Consider the following 23,396-nt stretch of genomic DNA (forward strand, 5'->3'; position numbering starts at 1 on the left):
AATGACATATGGTGCCGTAGCACTTCACGGCGTCCTGAGTTTGAATCCCGGCTCGAGGACATTTCTGTCCCTACCCCCTCTTTCTCTCCCACCTTGCTTCCTGTCTGAAATATTGTCCTATCCACTTAATAAAAGCAAAAAAGGGCAAAAATAAATTTGATTAAAAAAAACCAGGGGGGCTAATAATTCTGACTTCAACTGTGTGTGTGTGTGTGTGTATAATAATGATATATAATATATATAAAATTCACTAAAATGTCATTCAGTGTTACAATTGTTTATATATACGATATTTCCACAATGTTGAAAATCTAACATTGCAATATTTTTTTATTCTGCGATATATATTGCGATATTAATACAATTTCACTTGGTGAGTCAGATAACTATTTGGAAAAAAAATTATAATTTTACATTGTTTGGGATGATTTTGTAGGGGAGTACATTTGCATAAAATGCATTTGCATAAAAGGAAACAATCTGCAAGGGTGGATAAATCTAATTTAAAAAGAGACACATTAATTAAACAATTGTTTTCCGACGAGTCGATCTGAATTCAGATGTACAGTAATTGAATAATCAGATGTAAAATAATGCTGCATAGTCTTCGTTTTATAAGCAGTTCAATCGATATTAATGTGTCAAAGTTACAAACCGTGCAATTTCTAAGGCCTGAATGCTTTTAAAACCCTTACACAGTCACAGGCCTCAAAAAACACTCGTAAAAAAATATTTATAACCCAGACTCAACATTGATCCTCGTGATGTGACTATTGATCACATTGTGATATCGATGCTAAAACAGTATATTATGCAGCCGTACTATGTAGGCTATGTATATTTGTATACATCTGTTATATCTGTGTGTGTGTGTGCATGTATAATTTATTGCAATTAAGGGTGTAAATGGGCTTAATAAAGTCTTGAACACTGGGCCATTTCTGAGTTTATTGGGTATCTGACAGAGCAAGCAACACAGAGTTACTGTAAAGATGTGTGGTTTGTTTACAAACATAATTCAGCAGTTCAGGGTGAAGGGCATACCATTCCACAGACCGCATGCGCTTTTGTTTGTGTGTGTGTGTGTGTGTGTGTGTGTGTGTTTTAGGGGCATTTCCTTTCCACACTCTGTTTTCCGCCCTCATCATACTCCTGCTTCGAGATCCACATCTGCTGGAAGGTTCCCTGTGGATGATCACAGCTCAGGTCAGTGCAGATCCACTTAATTCTCAATCTGTAGATGTGTGCGAGTCTGTTTGCTCTGTGTATCTCAGAGTATCTGCTGTTTCAGATTGAGATCAGATCAAGTTCAAATTAGAACAGACAAATCAGATCGACTTCAAATTGAGATGAGACAGAGTTTATATTGAGATAAGCACATTGAGGTCATGTTGAGACCAGAAAGAGATCAGATTGAGACCTGACAGACATCAGAATGAGTTCTGATTAAGACTAGACAGATCAAATCAAAATCAAATTGAGATCAGACAGATCAGATTGAGGTCAGACAGAGGCGGAGTTAAAATTCAGATCAGATCGAGTTCAGATTAAGATCAGACAAATTAGATTGAGTTCAAACTGAGATGAGACTGAGCTAATATTGAGATCAGAAAGAGAAAAGATTGAGTTTATATTGAAACCAGACAGAGATCATCAAATTGAGTTCATAAGAAACCAGACGGAGATCAGATTGGGTTCAAACAGAGATGAGACTAAATTGAAATTGAGATTATAAAGAGAAAAGATTGAGTCCAAATTGACACCAGACAGAGATCAGATTGAGTTCAAATTGAGATGAGACTAAGTTTAAATTGAGATCAGGTTGAGTTCAAATTTTGATCAGATCAGTTTCAGATTAAGACTAGACAGAGATCAATTCAAAATCAAATTGAGATCATACAGATCAGATTGAATTCCAATTGAGATGAGACAGAGTTAAAATTCAGATCAGACTGAGTTCGGATTGAGACCAGGCGGAAATCAGATCAAGTTCGGTTTAAGATCAGACAAATCAGAGTTTAAACTGAGATGAGACTGAGTTTATATTGAGATCAGCAAGAGAAAAGATTGAGTTCAATTTGACACCAGACAGAGATCAGATTGAGTTCATATTGAGACCAGACAGAGATTAGATTGAGTTCATATTGAGACCAGACAGAGATTAGATTGAGTTCATATTGAAACCAGACAGAGATCAGATTGAGTTCATATTGAGACCAGACAGAGATCAGATTGAGTTCATATTGAAACCAAAAAGAGATCAGATTGAGTTCAACTGAGATGACACTTAGTTCACATTGAGATCAGATAAATTTCAAGTTAGGACCAGAGTTTAAATAAACTTTAAATTGAGATCAGTCTGTTCAAAATTAGATCAGACAGGATTAGATCAGTTTAAATTGAAATCTGATTGAGTTTAAATTGAGATCAGACAGAGTTTAGATTAAGATCAGATTTTAATCAAACTGAGTTCAAATGCATTATGGCACTGGAGAAATAAAAACTAACAGTATGGAAGCTTGTTTTATCACAGAATACAAAATTAAAATGGTTGTCAATCTACTTCAAATCTCACCAGTGAAGCTAGAATAGATCCTCCAATCCAGGAGCTGAATCTCCTCTCTATGGAGCTGTTACAGGCGATGAGCTTCAGTCTCATGCTCTGCAGACACAGAAGGACATTAGATGTTGAGTTCAGAATAAGATCAGACTGAAGACAGGCGGCAATCAGATAGAATTCAGATTTAGATCAATTTGAAATTAGACCGAGAACACACTGAGTTCAGATGTCAGAGATCAGACCAAAATCAAATGGTCAGACAGAGTTTGGATTTAGATCAATATCAAGTTCAAATTGAGATCACACAGATATCAGATTAATTTTAGATTGAGATCATATTGAGTTAAATGGAAATTAGACTGAGTTTAGATTGAGATCAGAATAAATTCAGACTAAAATCAGAAAGAGATCAGATTAAATTCAAATTGAGGTAATTGAGTTTTGATTGGGGTCAGATTGTGATCAGACAGAAATCAGATTGAGACCAGACTAAAAATAGGCAGCAATCAGACTCAAAATCAAAACTAAGATTGGACTGAGATGTTGATCAGGCAGGGATCAGACAAAAATCATGTGATCAAACTGAGTTCAGATTGATTTTGGATTTTAATCAGAAAGAGATCAGAATTAATTCTGACACCAGACAGAGACCAGATTGCATTCAGATTGAGTTCAGATTGTAATCAGACAGATATCAGATTATTTGAGATTGAGATCAGAAAGTGACAGTATGATTTTAGATTGAGATGTGTTCAAACTTAGATTAGATTGAGTTCAGAACGAAATCAGATTGAGTTTAGACAGAAATCGGATTGAGTTTAGACAGAAATCGGATTGAGTTTAGTTTGAGATCAGATTGTGATCAGACAGAGATGAGATTAACTTTACATTGAGATCAGAAAGATAAGAATACATTTATAGTGAGATCAGAAAGAGATCATATTCAATTCAAATTGAAGGTCAGATTGAGTTCAAACAGTGATCAGATTGACTTTAGATCAAGATCAAATTGTGATCAGACAATGATCAGAACAAATTTCGACTGAGGTCAAACAGAGATTAGATAAAATTCAAATTGAACAGAGATCAGATTGATTGATCAGATTGAGTTTAGATTGAGATCAGACTGAGATTATGATCTGACAGTGATCAGACAGAGATCAGGAGCTCACCGGTGGTGCTTTTTGAGACAGTTCTCTGTTGAGTCTTTCTGTGAAGCCCTGCAGAAGTGTGTTTCCTCCTGTCACGATCACACTGCCGTACAGACCCTACACACACACACACACACACACACACACACACACACACACACACACACACACACACACACACATCAATATGAAACACTAACAAAATGCACTTCACATCATTTATGACTGGAGATTATTTGTTCTGTTCTACCGGTCTGATATCGATGTCACACATGCCGATGCTGGTGGTGACCACGTGTCCGACACCCAGCATGGTGTTACCGGACAATCCCTGAGAACACAGACAGACAGCACGCATATCAGCATTACATACACACTCTCTCTCTTAATCCTCATCTGTGACTCTCAACATGTGATTTCAGTTGCTATAATGGAAAGTAAATATTAAGTAATTTACCAGCAGAATTTTAGAAATATAATCTCATTGTGTCTTAAGATTCTTTATTTTTTTAAAGATTGGATAACACCCTCACTACTAATTACTAACTTGGTTTGTTGATTTGGCATGGCTTGGTTTGGTTTGCTTTATTTGAGAGGGGTCTGGATGCAAATGCTTTTTAATGCGCTCTCCTAGCCCCACCCCTAACCCTACCCGTCACAGTGACGTCACTCACTCCATTGAGTGCATTGTGTCTGACACTGCATCGCTGAGTGATGCACTCTCAGCTTGCATCATAAAGGCTGCATCCAGATACTATTGGTTTAGTTTGGTATTATTTGGTTGGTTGATTGATTGGTTTGGTTGATTGGTTTAATTGTTGGTTTAGCTTGGTTTTATTTGGTTTCGTTGGTTGGTTGGTTGATCTGTTTAGCTGGGTAGGATTGTTGGTTTGGTTTGGTTGGTTGGTTGGTTTGGTTTTGCTGGGTTGTTAACTGGTTGGTTGGTTGGTTGGTTGATTGGTTTGGTTTGGTTGATTGGTTGGTTGGGTTGGATTGAGTTGTTGGTTTGGCTTGATTTGGTTTGGTTTTGTTGGTTGTTTGGTTGGTTGTTTGGTTGGTTGGTTGGTTGGTCAGTTTAGTTGGGTTGGTTAGTTGGTTTAGTTATTTGGTTTGGTTCGGGTTGGTTTGGTTTTAGTTTGGCTGGGTTGTTGATTGGTTGGTTAGTTGGTTGGTTGGTTGGGTTTGGTTGAGTTGTTTGGTTTGGTTTCGTTGGTTGGTTGGTTTAGTTGAGTTGGGTTGTTGGTTTAGTTGGTTTGGTGGTTTGGTTGACTTGGGTTGTTGGCTGGTTGATTGGTTTGGTTTGGTTCGATTCTGTTTGGTTGGGTTGTTTGCTTTGGTTGGTTGGTTTGGTTTGGTTGGTTTATTGGTTGGGTTTTTAGTTTGGTTTGGTTTGTTTGGTTGGTTTGATTTGGTTGGTTTGCTTTGGTTTGGTTTGGTTTGGTTTGGTTGGTTTGGTTTGGTTTGGTTGGGTTGTTGGTTTGGTTTGGTTTGGTTGGTTTGGTTTGGTTGGTTGGTTGGTTTGGTTTGGTTTGGTTGGTTTGGTTTGGTTTGGTTTGGTTTGGTTGGTTTGGTTTGGTTGGGTTGTTGGTTTGGTTTGGTTTGGTTGGGTTGTTGGTTTGGTTTGGTTTGGTTGGTTTGGTTGGTTTGGTTTGGTTTGGTTTGGTTTGGTTTGGTTTGGTTGGTTGGTTTGGTTTGGTTTGGGTAGTTGGTTGGTTTGGTGGGTTTGGTTTGGTTTGGTTGGTTAGTTTGGTTTGGTTGGTTGATTTGTTTTTTTTTTTTTTTTTTTTTTTTTTTTGGTTTGGTTGGGTTGTTGGTTTGGTTTGGTTGGTTTGGTTTGGTTTGGTTGGTTGGTTGGTTGGTTGGTTTGGTTTGGTTTGGTTGGTTTGGTTTGGTTGGTTGGTTGGTTGGTTTGGTTTGGTTTGGTTGGTTTGGTTTGGTTGGTTGGTTGGTTGGTTTGGTTTGGTTGGTTGGTTTGGTTTGGTTGGTTGGTTGGTTTGGTTTGGTTGGTTGGTTTGGTTTGGTTGGTTAGTTTGGTTTGGTTGGTTGATTTGTTTTTTTTTTTTTTTTTTTTTTTTTTTTTTTTCCAATGTATGCAATTTTTAATGGCTTAGAATTTTCTTGGATGCATAAAAAAGAAGAGATTGGTATTAACAAGGCATGCTTATAATGATCAGCTTATGCTAATTAAATCCTAGCTCATGCTTATGATACACATGGCAACTTTTTCATATCATCAGCTTTGGACTGGTTAAGATGCAGTCTGAACTTACAGTGACTTTGTTAATAGATCTAGCGACAGGTTTTAGGGATTTAGTTTAAACTTAAGTGATGTTTGTTGGAGGAATGGATTGAAATAGGAAGTGTTTTGATTTGTAGCAGATGTTATGCTTGTTGTTGCTCCTGGTTAAGAATCATCTCTGATTAGAGCAGATCAGCAGACGCTGGTCTATAATTTACCTTCACATTAGATGGATCAAACAGACCCTCCGGTATCCGCAAACGCTCCGCTCCAAAATCTGTGCTGTATCCGCTCGGCATCTCGTAATGCACTGTTGGCATCTGAGCAGCCACCCTGAGCACACATACACACATAAATACACACACATTCAGGTCATATACACACAATATTCATATACAGTCAATATTATTAGCCTTCCGGTGAATTTTTGATGTTTTTTATACATTTCCCCAGTGCAGTTTAACAGAGGAAGGGAACTTTTTGTTTTGTTCAGAACAAGGGAACACAGCCATTCATTCATTCATTTTCCTTTGACTTAGTCCCTTTATTCATCAGGGGTTGCCACAGCGGAATGAACCACCAACACTGTCATCAAACCTTTATAATCATGACATCACACATGATTGACAACATCAATGTCAATGAGACTTTACGCATGCTTATAACACTTCACGACATTAGTTATAAGCATGCATGAAATCTCATTTACATTCATGACGTCATTCATGTGTGATGTCATGATCATAAAGATTTAATGACAGCCTTATGAACACCCCTTCAAGTGAAGTGTCACCAAATCATCTCTCTGTTGAACAGCTCTAGAGAAATATTTGTAAAAGAAAACAAATTTCAGAGGAGGGCGAACAATTTTTTTCTGTGTGTGTGTGTGTGTGTGTGTGTGTGTGTGTGTGTGTGTGTGTGTGTGTGTGTGTGTGTGTGTGTGTGTGTTTCACTCACTGTTCATCGTACGGAGAGTCAGACACCTGCAGCACAGACGCCTGGAAGTCCTGGATCACCTCCTGAAACAGTCAAATCCATTGTCACAGTGATACATACACTCACCCACACACACACACACACACACACACATGTGCACACACACACGTGCACACACACACCAATCTGGACTCTTACATTACACATAAACGTGTGCCACGACTTGCTGACTGGAGGCAGTTTGTCTTTCTTTGTCCACATCGCCGGAGCTCCTTCCCTCACGGGCTCCTGATTAACACACACACACACACATACAAACACACACAAACACACACACACATTCAGAACTCAAATATACACACACAGAGAAAAACAGGACACACACACACTAGGATGACACTGTGGCTCAGTAGTTATCACTGTGGCGCCAAGAAGGTCGCTGGTTCGAGTCCCGGCTGGGTCAGTTGGCATTTCTATGTGGAGTTTGCATGTTCTCCCCGTGTTTGCATGGGTTTCCTCCACATGCTCTGGTTTCCCCCACAGTCCAAACACATGCGCTATAGGGGAATTGATGAACTAAATTGGCCGTAGTGTATGAGTGTGTGTGTGTGAATGAGTGTGTTTGGGTGTTTCCCAGTACTAGGTTGCGACTGCAAGGGCATCCGCTCTGTAAATCATATTCTGAATAGTTTGCAGTTCATTCCACTGTGGTGATCCCTAATAAATAAGGGACTAAGCCGAATGAAATGAAACACACACACTACCTTTGACGCGATCATGTATGAAGGAACGGTGTCGATGTTCATCTCCTGAAACAACTCTCGACACTGCATGCTGATGAAGTCCCCGGCCAGAGGAGACTTCACGATCCCTGAACACACACAAAACACAGACCCACAGTGTGTGTGTGTGTGTGTGTGTGTGTGTGTGTTTTTGTGTGTGTGTGTGTGTGTGTGTGTGTGTGTGTGTGTGTGTGTGTGTGTGTGTGTGTGTGTGTGTGTGTTTATGGAGGATTTTAGAACTGTGGGAACATTTTACATCTCCTTGATTAAAGACTTTAATGAAACAGGTTTAAAAGCAGATTAGAGAATAACAACACAATTGATATCAAGTTGTATTTACAGACGTTTTGGGTGTAAAATAATAACTTAAAGACTCCCACTATACCTATTTCTACTGTCTCCGCATTCATACGGATTCAGGATTTCAGAATCACAGTTGATTTCAGAAGTTATTAGCCCTCCTGATATTCATTCATTCATTGATTTTCCATCCCATTATTCATCAGGGGTCGCCACAGCGGAATGAACCACCAACTATTCCAGTGTATGTTTTATGCAGCGGATGCCCTTCCAGCTGCAACCCAGTACTGGAAAGCACCCATACACACTCATTCACACACACTCATACACTACGATTAATGTAGTTCATCAATTCCCCTATACGCATGTGTTTGGACTGTGGGGGAAACCCACACCAACACGGGGAAAACATGCACACAGAAATGCCAACAGGGATTCGAACCTTCGACCTTGCTGCTGTGAGGCCACATTGCTAACCACTGAGCCAGCGTGTTGCCCTTAATGAATTCAACTTGCTGCAAATTGTACATTTGTTCTATATCATTCCAGTTTAAAGTAAACTAATGGAGAATGCTGGCTCAGTTGTTTGCACGGTGGCCTCACAGCAAGAAGGTTGCTGGTTCGAGTCTATAGGTCAATTGAATAAATTAAATTGGTCGTAGTGTGAGTTTGTGTGTGAATGAGTGTGTATTGGTGTTTCTCAGTACTGCGCTGCGACTGAAAGGGTATCCGCTGTGTAAAACATATGCTGGATAAGTTGGCGGTTCATTCCACTGTGGCCACCCCTGATAAATAAGGGACTAAGCTGAAGAAAAATTAACGAATTAATGAAATACGTCTTCAATTCTGAAACGAGTCTTGCATTGAGTATCATATTTAATCCATCAGTCAGATGTTTGCAATAGTATCTGGATGCAGCCTTCATGATGCAAGCTGAGAATGCATCACTCAGCGATGCAGTGTCAGATGCACTCAAATGGAGTGAGTGACGTCACTGTGAGGGCTAGGGTTAGGGGTGGGGCTAGGTGAGTCCATTAAAAACATTGGATGCAGCTCAGATTGCACTGCATCCAGACCCCTCTCCATGTTTGGTGTTTGTTCTAACTACTCGTTTGAAGAAAGCTGAAACAGCACAATTCTTGAGTTTTTGTTTTGTTTTGTGAGACAACTTTATTGTTTTATTTTCGATCCACTTAAGTATGTACAAACTCATTCACTTTTTGTCTGTCCCAACCAGGGCCGGCCCGTGGCATAAGCAGTATAGGCAAATGCTAAGGGCGCTGTACATCCAGGGGGCGCCAGAAATGAGCGGGGGTAAGTTGGTTTTGTTTTCGATATTTCTGACACATTCAGTGACAGACGGCAACAACTCAAAAAAACTCTTACTCTAAAAAGATCTAAAGTGTGTTTCCAACAAAAAGACAAAGCTGGTTATGTTTCACAGCTGTCTTTTTCTTTTTTTTCCCGCTTGACATTACGACCACTGCTTCGTTTAAGCCCTCGCAATCTGCGTTTAGCCGGGAGAGCTCACGCTGAGAGGAGTTCTCAGTAAGGGACCGTCGGAAAAGTGCTTATTTTTTTCGTTTTTTTTTTTTTTTGCTCCGTCCTGCGTGTTTTATTTTAAGCACTACTAATTTTCTCTTAAACGAGCACAAACAGTTACTAAAGTAGTCGAATGCTTCATTATAGATCTGTGCATTCTTACATGAACACCTCTGTTATCAAACAAAACACAATGAGAGATTCACTAGCTGCTCTTCACTAAATAACTATAGTAGCTTTTGTTGGAAGAAAAAAAACTGGGTTGGAGAAAAAAACAGAGTGATAGGAAAACACATTTTCAAGCTTTTGTTTTGCGTTCCCTCGCAAAACTGTTTCTCCACAAACACTTCCTGTTCTCATTCATGTAAACTCTCCCGTTTTTGCCGAAATTCTCCCGTATTTTACCATCCTATTCCACTATCATCCTAGCATTAAGTATTTTCCCATATTTCTGATATATGTTTAATCTTGAAAGCACGCTCAAATTAATATTAAAATGTCTGCATTCACTCTCTTTACATTAAAGCTGTGGGTCGATCGTCGCCTTTCATATGCATCCTCTGAATCTGTGAATGCATGTCAGCGCTGACTGACAGACGCGCTCCGTACAATAAACTGATCCCAGATCAGCTTATATACACGCTATTTAAAGTGACATCTCTGTTATCACACAAGTGAGTAATGTAAGTGGGATAGGATGGTAAAATATGGGAGAATTTCGTCAAAAACAGGAGGCTTTAAGTGAGTGAAGTGAACAGGAAGTGTTTGAGGGAACACAAAACATCTTTGCCAGATAACGCAAAACTTTGCGAGAGAACGCAAAAACTTAGAAATATATATTTTCTTCCCACCCATTTTTTTTATTTCACCCATTTTTTTTCTCCTACCCATTATTTTTTTTCACCCTACCAATTTTTAATAGATATATACACTAGATATCGCATAGGGACCCTGAGCATGCGTCAATAGCGCCGCCACATTGGTACAGTGCTCCCAGGACAAATGTCATTCTACCGTACTAGTCAAGACGGTGTTATTACATGAAGATGCGGGACTTTAGCGCTGTCTACGGGTGTAGTAACGAGCAAACAAAGAAAACAAAGCACAAAGGCAGAACATTTCATAGGTGAGATTAAGTTTTTTTTCTGTTTTTGTATGTTATTAACTTTTGTGCTAATCACGTAACGTTTTCGATGATAATACCGTCACTTACTGCATTCACCATACGGCAAAGCAGCACCAACTCGCACTAAACACTCGGCTTATGCTAGTTTTGTTGAATAAAATCAGCAAACAATGCAAAAGAAATATGACAACGAGATGCTGCGCTGCCAAACACTTGTATTATTGTCGACTAGTGAACGAGTCGTTCATTCACAAGCGAATCGCTCCCTTCATCAGTATGAGAAGTGAAAGCAGGAGAGAAGCTGTGTTTCAGGACATGATTAGATCACATTTAACAGGGAAGGTGAATAGTACATTTCTGTACACATGAACACAAGCTTTTTGTCAGGAATGCCCGTGCGGTCACTGATCCATCAATGTAGAAAAGTGATGTAAAATTATAATTTTCGTAAATAGAAAAAAAAAATTGCATACTAACATCCAGGAAAACTCCCGATCACAGATATATGTGTATATGTGTATATCTCTGGCTTTGGATGGCCACAGCCCTCCACTGTACCTTGGTCCCGCATTCATTTCAAAGGAGCGCTACCCTGTACCAAGATGGCGGCGCTATTGACGCATTCCATCCAATAGACAACAATAGGCCAGGCGACATCTAATGTATATATCCATGCCAATTTTTATCTCCTCCACTACGTCCCTTCTGGGTCTCCATAATATGCAAATACAATCTAAAGTGAAGTAGATTTTATAGCTTTATTTAATTTCTGTATAGGCCATTAATTTTAATGGGTTAAACCTTTTATTTTATTGTCAATATTGCATTGATGTTATGGAAAATAGTAATAGTAATGTGACTACCCCTATCATTTCTTCCTCAAGCAAATGTGTAAACATTAGATCTATTCAGCAGTAACGTTAATTGCCTTGGCATATTTATCTGACGTTTTCCCAGCTTGTAGTAGTCGATCAAAAAGCTATTTAGTTTCTTATGACTGTACACTAGCAGTGAAATTACTGCGATGTGACAGGGCGCCACCTGAAATCTTACCTAGGGTGCCAAATTGGTTAGTTGTTGTTGTCGCAGCCACCGCCGCCGTCGTTGTAGTCGTAGTCGTAGTAGTCGTACTAGTACTAAAGAGCGGTGTTGTCGTGTGCATTCTGATCAGCGATGTTGTTCCATGCGTACTGTAAAGCGGGGGGGAGGGGTTTGGAAAGCGCGTATTCAAGAGCGGTGTTGTCGCGCCTACTGAAGGGCGTGGGGGGCAGGGGGGGTGTCGCGGGGGCACTTTTGATCATTTTGGAAGGGCACTTTCAATCCAAGACTAAAAGGGGCATGTGCACTGCACAGGTTGAGCCCTATGTGTGCACGTGCCTGGTCCCAACACAAATTGATTTTTTTTGTTGTGTAAAATTACGATTCAATTCTAGAATCCCCCATATGTTGTGATGTGTCGTTTCTGTGACTTAAAGTAACGAACACTCTGGTCTTTACCTTGCTGCAGGACGTACCCATCATGCACAGGGATGGCGGTGGTGTGCGTGGCTCCGCTGTCCAGCACCAGGCCCGTGGCTCGACCGTTGGCGAAGCTGCAGTCGATCAGGTTAAGGTGAGGTACAAACATCATGACATCATCAGCCTGCCTTTAATACATGAGCAACTGCACTGTGATTGGCTGACGTCCCTGAGTGCTGCGCTCTGATTGGATACGCGGTGAGCACGGCTGTTTTGCACAGGAAGAAAGCGGGGATGTTGTAATGCTCAAATATGAGCTCTGTGAGTTTTTCCCTCTTGGCTCGCGAGTTCCACTGTCACAAAAGAGAGATGGAGGTGAGAAAATCTTTGAATATACTGCAAATGCATCGCTCAGGTCATACAAATCTCAGACAGGACTTCATTGAAGTCAATCATTGACTTGTTATGAATTAGTTTGAGGATGTTTTTTTTCTGTCGAACATAAAAGTAAATACAGCGGGGGAAATAAGTATTGAACACGTCACCATTTTTCTCAGAAAGCATATTTCTAAAGGTGCCGTTGACTTGAAATTTTCCCTAGATGTTGGAAACAATCAAATAAATCTTCATATATGCAAAGAAAACAAATATAATTACTTTATAAATGAAGTTCTGTGTAATAAAATGAAATTTTGCAGGGAAAAGTATTGAAAACATGAAGAAAAGGAGGTATAGTTAAGCAGGGAAACCCTAGACAGCAGCTGAATTCTCTCAGAGATGAAGCCAGGGTGGACATTTCAGCAAGACAATGATCCATAACATCCAACGAGACTCTCATATGCTTTTAGAGAAAGAAAATCAAGCTGTAGAATGGCCCAGCCAATCACCCGACCCCAATCCAATAGAGCAGGGGTAGGGAATCTATAGCTCCGGAGCTACATGTGGCTCTTTGACCAAAAATATCTAGCTCTCCAGCTGTCTCCCTTCATTAAAATTTCTTAACTGTCACTAAAAATCAGCTTTCTATTGAAAATACAATTAAAATAACTTTTTTTTTGTATATTTTTACTGCAAAATTAATATGAATAAAAGGACGTTTCAACAAATGCACATGTGCGGCGCTGTGAATTACCTTGAAACGCGACAACAATTAAGGGCATGCAACTTACATTTTTATGGTAAGCTTGCGCAAGTAAATTCAAGCAACATTCATGAAAAAAATCTATTTATTATCCTTTCTTAATACATGGACTTGCTCAACATGTGATGCTTCATATATATCCCCAATGGCTCTTTAAAAAAAATGCATTTGGCAAAAAATCTGAAATGGAAAAAAGGTTCCCGACCCCTGCAATAGAAAATACAGAACAAAGCTCAGATTTGATAGACGAGACCCACAGGAGCATCAAGATTTCGACACACTGTTAAAGTCTGTGAGAAACTCACACCTGAGCATGAGGCTTCATTCTCCATATGAGAGACGTCTTTAAAGCTGCAGCACCAAAACAGCCTTTATACAAAGCATTGAACACATTTCTGTATTTTAATCCTTTCTCTTTCTGTCGTTTCATTCTTATTTCACAGAACTCATGCTTCTGATTAGTTTTGTTTAATTTTTATGTTTGCATTGTTTATGTTTTTACCTAAATCGCGTTCAATTCAATCAGTTTGTCCTTAATCATGTCCTTAATCATGTATTTTGTTATTTGGGGAACTTTTGCTTTACTACATTCCAAAGCATAATATTGACATTTCCAGTCCAGCAAATTTCACCGAAATATAATATTAGTAGTAGTTTTGAACTGAAGAAATCAATACTCTAAGACATAGGGCTCTGTTTTGATGATCCATGCGTAAAGTGCAAAGCGCAGGGCGCAAACGCATTAAGGGCGTGTCTGAATCCACATTTGCTAATATAAGGACGGAAAAATCTGCTTTGCGCCGTGGCGCATGGTCTAACAGGGTTGAGCTTATTCTCTTAATGAGTTATAGGTGTGTTTTGAGAATAAACCAATCAGAGTCTCATCTCCCATTCCCTTTGTGTCACGCCATGGTGTATTTACTATTTACATGGTGACTTTGTAAGTGGAAAAACTGAACGCTTCACTAGAGAGAAAACAGTCAAACAGAGCATCTGCAGCGCGAGAATGAGAGATGAGCCTCCTCATTATCTACTTTCACTTTCACCCTCGTGGATAGGGAAACCTTCAATTAGCAGACATCAATTAGCCTATAAATAATAAATTTTGTTTCTTAAGCATAAAGATTTGTTTCAAAACTATTTCTAAATTCAGTTCTAATTTCCAGCAAATGAATAAATGAACAATAATAATGAAGTGAGCTCAAACAACTGAGTTATATCCTAAAACACATGCTGTGCCCCATATGGTCTAAAACCTGACAGGTGGACAAATCTAAGCTTGTTTTTAATTAAACAAATATAAATATGCAAATAATAAATAATGCTGCTAATAATAATAACATTATACAGAAGCAAATTGTTATGAATGAACTGAAAAAGCCCCCTGAGATGAAGAAGGCATGAAAGTTTGGGGTTTTTATTTACGTACGCTTGAAAATAATATGTTTTGTAATATTTTAATTCTTTATATTTATATCCTATATATATATCCTTATTATATCCTATATATATCCTTAATATTTTAATTCTTTTTCATGTGTAAAGATATTTGCGTATTGCTCTACATCTTGTGTGTATTAAGCAGTGTGTAAGCGAGGTGCACAACTAACGCTCTCTGCGCTGGACTTTAGACCTGCTTTGATCTGGTCTATTGAACAGACTATTATAGTTTCTCAAAATAGCAACGCGCCAGCAATACACCTCAACACGCCTCCTTTTTCAGATCAGACCGCCTATGGGTGCACATATGAGCGCAAATGCATTTGCTATTTAAACAGCGTGCTGCAAAGCGTCAAAATCAATCTTGCGGCAAGCTGAAACTAACAAACAACAATTGCGCCACATTGCGCCGAGTGTATGATAGTAGTAATGTCTGATTCATGAACAAACTGATTCTTTCTACCTGTTGAATCGGTTCAAATTAATCAGAAGGAATCATTTTTTCAGTTTGATTCAACGTCTCACAGATTCAGTGATTCAGTCAGAGTGAGTCTTTTAATTTTTATTCGAGAAGTTGGTTACTAATCCCAAATAAGTAGGGGTAAATGAAGAAAAATTATGACAGTAGGTTATTTGTGAATGAAATAAACTGCAAAAGAAAGAGCTGTTTTCCCAATTGAATGAATATACTGAAGCACTGAATTCAGTGGTGACATTATATTCTAAACGGATGTACTCACAGGAGCTTCAGACATCAGGACGGGGTGTAAAGCGGGCTCTGATTTGATGTGTTTGCTGTAGATGTGGTCGATTATGGCTTGGAAAGCATCCCAGTCCTCAACTAGCAGAGATTAGTCAAGAACACATGATAATCTGAGATGCAGAAAATAAACATGTGTAGTTGATGTTCAATAGTGTGTGTGTGTCGTACTCATGCCGTTCTTCAGTGGAGAGATCAGCTCTACTCCTGCCCGCGGCACATGCAGAGCTGTGGTGTCAATGTAGTAGCTCCGCCCACTGTTGCTCTCTTGCTCCACCCCCATGTCCGCTGGCCCCTCCTCCTCGGCGTTCACTCCTATAGTGGTGGGAAAATCCGCCTGAACCGTAAAAGGAGCACAACGGTAATCATGAGCTGTTCAGTTCACACTTCAACTGGATGGATGTTGGGTGGAGAGACAGATGATGGATGGATTGATGAACAGATGGATAAATGAATAGATGGACAATGAACAAAGGGATTTAAGGACAGATGGATTGATTGGCTGATGGATACACAATAAAAGAAAGATGGATGGATGGAAGAATAGACATCACCAAAAGCATATATGGATGGATGGATGGATGGATGGATGGATGGATAAACAGAAGAATATATGGACAGATAGATGGACTGGCTGATGAATAGACATTACCAAAAGGAGATGGATGGATGGGCGGATGGGTGGATGAGTAGACAGATGGATGGATGGATGGATGGATGGGTGGATGGATGGATGGATGGGTGGATGGGTAGACGGATAGATGGACGAATGGATGGATGGGTGGACAGATGAATGGATGAATGAATGAACAAAATAATATAGGGACAGATGGACGGCTGGATGGGTGGACAGATGGATGAACAGATGGATGGGTGGACAGATGGATGGGTGGACAGATGAATGGACAGATGAATGGATAGATAAACAAAGTATAGGGACACGATATATGGACAGATGGATGGATTGGCTGATGGATAGACATTAACAGAAGGGGATGGATGGATGGATGGATGGATGGATGGATGGATGGATGGATGGATGGACGTATGGATGTATGGACAGAAGGATGTGGGCTGATGGATATACATTAACAGAAGGGGATGGATGGATGGATGGATGGATGGATGGATGGATGGATGGGTGGACAGATGGATGGATGGATGGATGGATGAATAAACAAAATAATATAGAGATGGATGGAATTATGGACGGACGGACGGACGGACGGACGGACGGACGGACGGACGGACGGACGGACGGACGGACGGATGGATGGATGGATGGATGGACGGATGGATGGGTGGACAGATGGATGGATAGATGAGCAAAGTAATATAGGGACAGGATATATGGACAGATGGATGGACTGGCTGATGGATAGACATTAACAGAAGGGGATGGATGGATGGACAGAAGGATGTGTACTGATGGATGTACTGGCTGATGGATAGACATTAACAGAAGGATATATGGATGGATGGATGGATGGACAGACGGCAGGACGGACGGATGGATGGATGGATGGACAGACGGCAGGACGGACGGATGGATGGATGGATGGACGGACGGACGGATGGATTGATGGATGGACTGGCTCATGGATGGACATTAACAGAAGGATATATGAATGAATGTACAAACGGATGGATGGATGAACAGAATGATATAAGGACAGATGGATGAATGGACAAACATATGATCAGAAGGATATTGGGACAGATGGATGGACTGACTGATGGACAGACATTAACAGAAGGATAGTAAATGTGGGCAGGTGGATTGCCTGAGATGACAAAAGGGTATCAGGATGGATGGACACACAGATGAATGGAAGAGTAAATGGACAGATAGTTTGATTGATAGATGAATAAACAGATGGATGGATGAACAGATGAATGAAAGTGTATATAGACTGATGGATAGATGAACAAAACAGATGGCTAGATTGGCTGATAGGCGTTAACAGATGAAGGGATGAATGGATGGACAGATGAACAGAAGGATGTATGTGTAGGTGTGTGTTGACCTTGGGACAGTCCTCTCCAGCGTATCCTGCTCTGGTGGAGAACGAGCCGATGTCAAACACCAGCGCGCCCACTTCATCTGACACAGAGACACACTGATGATTATCTGTGCTCATCTGCAGTTCAACACACATCTGTTGATCAGTCGATCAGTCATCATACACACACTCTTCCACTGCCGCACCGATAATGTCTGTCAATGTGATGTCTTTAGTTTAGATCTAGCTGATATATCCATCTAGATCTAGATCATCATGACAGTCTGGAGACGATATTATTATAAAGTAGGGCTGCACCATATTGGAAAAATCTGTCATGGCGATACTTTGTTTTTCTTTGAAATATTTAGGCCTGGATTTGCTAATCGGGAGGACCGGAAGAATTCCCGGTGGGTCGGTCTGTTTTTTGGCCATGAGGGCCGGTGTCCCGCTGCTTGCACTCTCAGCAGTCGCACTTTTTCATTTATTAGTTTATTTGACCGAGTGGTTAATTCCGCTGTGGCGACCCCAGATTAATAAAGGGACAAAGCTGAAAAGAAAATGAATGAATGAATGTTTATTTGACCATCGCCTCACTCTTTTTATTCATTATTTTGCTGAAACTCCGCTCTATTTATTTATTTTCTCACAGTCTCGTGAGCAAACTGCAGCCTGCAGGTTAATGATGACGTAACTATCATTCAACCCCAAGCAGCGGCACCTCAGTGAAAATAAGCATTCGAATAGTTAATATTAATGAATATTACACCTGCTCAATGAAACTCAGATGATTCACTACATTAATAAATCTGACATAACCTGGTCAGAAATCTATACAGTGCAATATTTATGTTTTATTCCAAACTCTTCAGTGAAACAGCGCCATTGTGTTCCACATTGCGTTATGACGCTGCGGACCCAAGTTCGAACCTGAACGTTTGCAGGGCGAGAGGGGAGCCTTGAGCTCAGCTAGATCTCGACAACTCCCCCTTGATAAAAACTGATGACTAAAAATTGAATGCTATTAACAGATATCCTGCAGGGTGGGAGATTGACTGTGGTGCAAAATTTACATTGATCAGTTCACTTGTTTTGCATGTTTTTGGAATGTGTGAGGAAACCGGAGGACCTGGGGAAACCCACGCAAGCACGGGAAGAACATGCAAAACTATGCACAGAAACGACCACTGGCCTGTTAAAGGACTAGAACCGGTGGCGTTCTTGCTGTGAGGCAACAGTGCTAACCACTGGGCCACCGTGTCGCCCTATGGAGGGAAAGGTGAAGAGGTAAGGGTGGAAGGGGGGATTATTTAAATCGAAGATGACTGTAGTGAGAAACCCTGGCTCTTTATAGTGGGTTAGGATTGGCCTGATTGGTGGATCATGCATACTAATGCAAAACCAGCCGTGTTCAATCATAATCACGTGATCCTCTCGAAATTAGTTTATGAATAAACTTCACTTATTATTATTATTATTATTTTATTATTGTTAAGATATACTGTATAATACTCTTTGGGTTACTTATGTAGGTGTACATATATATATATATATATATATTTTTTTTTTGTGTGTGTGTGTGTGACCACCGTTAAAAAGGACTGGATATCCATAAAGAATTTAGCACAGAATATATACTCAGATACTGCACTGAAGTGGGCCCAATTCACACGGGGCGTCAGCATCAACGCTTCCCATTCACTTTGACATTAGGCGTTGCCGAACTGCATTGTGGATCTGTCGGGGCCGCTTCAGAGGCGTTGCTCGCTGCAGAAGTTGGGACTAGCTCAACTTTTCAAGCGCTGACGGAAGCGTCAGCCAATCAGATTGCTGTATGCAAATACAAACAGACTGTATGCAAAATACTTCAGACATGCCTTCAGTCAAGTGTTGACGCTGAAGCCTCGTGTGAATGGGGCGTAAGGCTTGAAACTCCAGGGCTGAAAAGGAGTCCCACTCCGGCCCTGGAAACATTTATGAAGAGTTTAGATCAGGGGCACCCCCTGTGGCCACCCCAATATGATTTAGTTGTTGATATTATTAATCTAAATGTACTTGCGTGAATTCACAATATTTCAATAAATGAATAAATGAATAATATTCAGCCACTAAATTATTGTGGACTGATCAGCGCCACTGACGTAGCTAATTCACTGAGATTGTACACTTTTTATTATGAAATTATTACATTTTTTAACTTTTGTCATGCTTTTTGAAGTCTTTGTAAAATTATTTGATTTGTTTGTTTATTTATTATTGTTATTATTATTTGATACTTTTGAGGTCTGGTGATGGCGCAGTAGGTAGTGCTGTCGCCTCACAGCAAGAAGGTCGCTGGTTCGAACCTCGGCTCAGTTGTCGTTTCTGTGTGGAGTTTGCATGTTCTCCCTGCCTTCGCGGGGCAGTTTCCTTCGGGGGCTCCGGTTTCCCCCACAATCCAAAGACATGTGGTACAGGTGAATTGGGTATGCTTAATTGTCCATAGTGTATGAATGTGTGTGTGTGTGTGGATGTTTCCCAGAGATGGGTGCGGCTGGAAGGGCATCCGCTGCGTAAAAACTTGCTGGATAAGTTGGCGGTTCATTCCACTGTGGCGACACCGGATTAATAAAGGGACTAACTGGGCAAAAAAATAAATAAATGAATAAATTAAGGCATTTTGGATAAAGCAAAACACCTTTAAATAGTTCTTGAAGGAACACATCTGACAGTTACGGTTTGCTTTGTCTTGTCACTGTAGTAGTGCCTTCATGGATCAGATTTGTACCTCTGATGAAGCTACAATATTGTATCTGCAGGTTTTAAAAACCAAAGGGACATTTTATTTTCCCATGGTACAAACGACGTCCTTAAAGGTGCAAACTGCAATGGTACAAATGTGTTTCTTTGTCTTACGCTACAATTCTGTCTCATAAAAAGGCACAGTGTCAAGGGTTTGTAGAGGAGAGCAGGGCACAAAGTAACACTTTTTGGTTTTGGCCAAATAATAAACAAAGTAATGGGGTTAGACAAACCATGTTTTTTTACCAATAACACACAAGCCTCTCCTACAAATGAGCACTGGAATTATGATCACCAGACCTGTGGTTTCTGTGCAGTATTGCCAAAAGTGCCAGGAGTAAAAACGTTACAATTCACCCCACCCACGGAGCAAATTGTAACAGACAGGGAGTTTGATGTAACACATGCATTTAAAGGCAGATTTCACAATTAATTTAAATTCATTCATTTATTTTCTTGTCGGCTTAGTCTCTTTTTTAATCCGGGGTTGCCACAGCGGAATGAACCGCCAACATATCCAGCAGGCTTTTACGCAGCGGATGCCCTTCCAGCCACAACCCATCTCTGGGAAACATCCACACACACACTACGGACAATTTAGCCTACCCAATTCACCTGTACCGCATGTCTTTGGACTGTGGGCAAACTGGGGGAAACCGGAGCACCCCGAGGAAACCCACGCGAACGCAGGGAGAACATGCAAACTCCACACAGAAACGCCAACTGAGCCGAGGTTCAAACCAGCGACCCAGCGACCTTCGTGCTGTGAGGCGACAGCACTACCTACTGCGCCACTACGTCACATAATTTAAATTGAGTTTACTTTAAATAATATAGCTATATTTCCTCAATAGTTGGCTCATTTCTGTTTTATTCTACATAGCACAGTATGCTTATTTATTTTCATTTATTTGTTTATTGGATAAACACATTTGAATTTGCATTATTATTTATTTATTCATTATTATACAATGCATTTATTTGCATTATTAGCGATAAAATATTTTTTTCTATTAAATAAAAAAATGTTATATTAAAAAAAGCTGTTTTATTTAAAAAGTTCTCAACATCACACTCAAAATTAAAAAAATATATATTTTGTTGGTTTAATAGGTGTCCAACAGTGTGTGGCTTAATTGTAACACCGTTAAAACTAACTACCCTTCTGTGTCATGTTTTCCTCAAAACTGGCTCGCAGTCACTGTGTGTGTTTTACATCTTTCAAAATGGTTTAATCTTTTAGAAGACGGTGATCACAACAATATAAGATTTTTCTGACATACTTTCACAGGTTTTTTTTTTAAATAAAAAAATATTGACTTTAATAAAAAATACTTTTATGCTGCAAAAATGGTTTATGTAGTGTTTCTCATCCAAATTTTGCCTAATTTTTTCAAGAATTGGCAGGAAGACGTCTGCTGACAGTGTGGTGAAACCTTGGAAGCATGCCATGGTTAACCCTGAGCAAATACCTTAAAACTCTGTTGCATTTAACCCTGCGTTACTTTGTGCCCTGCGCTCCCCTACCATCTTTTCTGACAGTGTGTGTGTTGTGACTATTGCAGATGCACACATGGTGATATCGATACTGAGACCATATATCGTGCAGCCAGCAGCCCTATTATAAACCATCAGCCAGATCTGATCTGATATTACTGTGTGTGTGTGTGTGTGTGTGTGTGTGTGTGTGTGTGTGTGTGTGTGTGTGTGTGTGTGTGTGTGTGTGTGTGTGTGTGTGTGTGTGTGAAATTAGATAAGCAGAATAGTTTCAGCAGAAGTTGCTCAGTTATTTTCTTAACATGACATTTTAACACAGGTGTTTTGAATAGATGATCACCAGTGTTTGGTCAAATATGGACAAACCCAGCGTCTTTTTCAGTGGAATATGAATAACCCAGTGGTCGGGTTTGTCCATGTTAGACCTATGGTTGACATCTCAGCATTTTTAGAGTGCATGATTAAAATGATGAGTAACGGGTTTATTCTGGTGTTCCCTGTGAATCTTAAGAAGAATCAGCAGTCAGGTTTATTAATTAAACGTCAAGCTTTTAAACGCTGAAGCGGAAATATGGCTAGTGCTTTGCTGTTAAACACACCCCAGTGTCTACAACTTGGAAGAGCAAGTCCTCATGCTATCATAGTGTCCGGAGGAGCTGATGAGACACGCTTTTAACATTCACCATGGTAAAAGCGTGTATTTCCTGCGTGTCGCACCGTGTAAACACTGTTTCCCCACACTGTACCGTAACGTCGCTGAGGCTGATGCTGCCGGCTCGCGGATGCGGTTGTCATGGTGATGCGGGATCGCTCTTACCTCCGCCGTACACGCCGCCGCTCATCGCGTGAGGATTGATCCGGACCCGCCGCTCCTACCGGGTGTGTTCGGGAGGTCGTGTGTTCGGTTCACTGAGGGTATGATGGGGAAATAACGGAACCGATTATTCCTGCACGCGCACGCGCGTCTCGCTGTTGCTGTCACCGGTCACGCGCTGCTGACGGTAACCGGCCAGTGTCCGGTAGCCTCTCGCGCTGTCACGTGCTGCTGCAGAACATTCCCGCCGTTTATTTAGACTAATGACGAATACGAGAATTGATCATATGATGGAACACAATGATATCAGATTTATTGTAAAGCTGATTTATTCTCATGATCTCGCATCCTAGATGACGGAAACAGCTGCACGAATCATATGCACGGAGTACAGCAAGTTTCCCAAAAAAATAAATCCAGACAAATTTTGTTTAGCATTAATTTCATAAAGCATCGTTTCATAAATGGCTAGAAAAATTATAAATATGTAATAAAGCAGTTGCCTATATGGTGCAAAATATTAATTTGTGTAAAATAAAGTGTTTCTTTTATTAAGTGTTTATTTGCCACATTAATTGTTCAGAGGAAACAGTGGAAACTGATTATTGCGGTCACACTATGTAAGAGAAGAGAGAAAGTGTGTGTGTGTGTGTGTAAATTATTATAAGTAAATCATTGTAAAAATACTGATTATTATTGATTTTATTACTGTTTTATCCTATAATGTTTACTGTTAAATGTACAGTTTATTCTGATATATTACTATTTTTTATTGATCTATGTGAATATGATACACAAGAATATATATATATATATATATATATATATATATATATATATATATATATATATATATATATATATAT

The 23,396-nt window shown here is 40.0% G+C and overlaps 2 protein-coding genes across 3 annotated transcripts in view; both read right to left on the reverse strand.

Moving 5' to 3' along the window:
• The window catches only part of si:ch1073-228j22.2, a 51,984-nt gene that overhangs the window by 6,839 nt on the left and 21,749 nt on the right, over positions 1-23,396 (reverse strand). The window lies entirely within an intron of this gene.
• actl6b (actin-like 6B) lies at positions 929-22,714 on the reverse strand. Of its 2 annotated transcripts, none has more exons than XM_005170576.6 (14): positions 22,534-22,714; positions 17,463-17,539; positions 15,607-15,772; positions 15,416-15,516; positions 12,350-12,447; positions 12,134-12,228; positions 7,651-7,757; positions 7,085-7,174; positions 6,908-6,969; positions 6,169-6,283; positions 3,962-4,042; positions 3,733-3,828; positions 2,576-2,662; positions 929-1,185 (listed from the first exon to the last, which is right to left on the reverse strand). In XM_005170576.6, the coding sequence occupies exons 1-14, from the start codon at positions 22,556-22,558 to the stop codon at positions 1,105-1,107; spliced, it is 1,281 nt and encodes a 426-aa protein (XP_005170633.2). In that variant the 5' UTR covers positions 22,559-22,714; the 3' UTR covers positions 929-1,104.

Source organism: Danio rerio, chromosome 23 (genome assembly GCF_049306965.1).
Source record: "Danio rerio strain Tuebingen ecotype United States chromosome 23, GRCz12tu, whole genome shotgun sequence".
Taxonomy (NCBI): Eukaryota; Metazoa; Chordata; class Actinopteri; order Cypriniformes; family Danionidae; genus Danio; species Danio rerio.

Bases quoted from the DNA above. Each gene is read 5' to 3' on its own strand.
- actl6b (XM_005170576.6), bottom strand. From the start codon at position 22,558: ATGAGCGGCGGCGTGTACGGCGGAG. The intron at 7,758-12,133 runs GTAAAGACCAGA...GTGTGTGTTCAG, and splicing joins TGGGTACGTCCTGCAGCAAG to GGATCGTGAAGTCTCCTCTG. The intron at 6,284-6,907 runs GTGAGTGAAACA...ATGTGTGCTCAG, and splicing joins GACTCTCCGTACGATGAACA to GGTGGCTGCTCAGATGCCAA.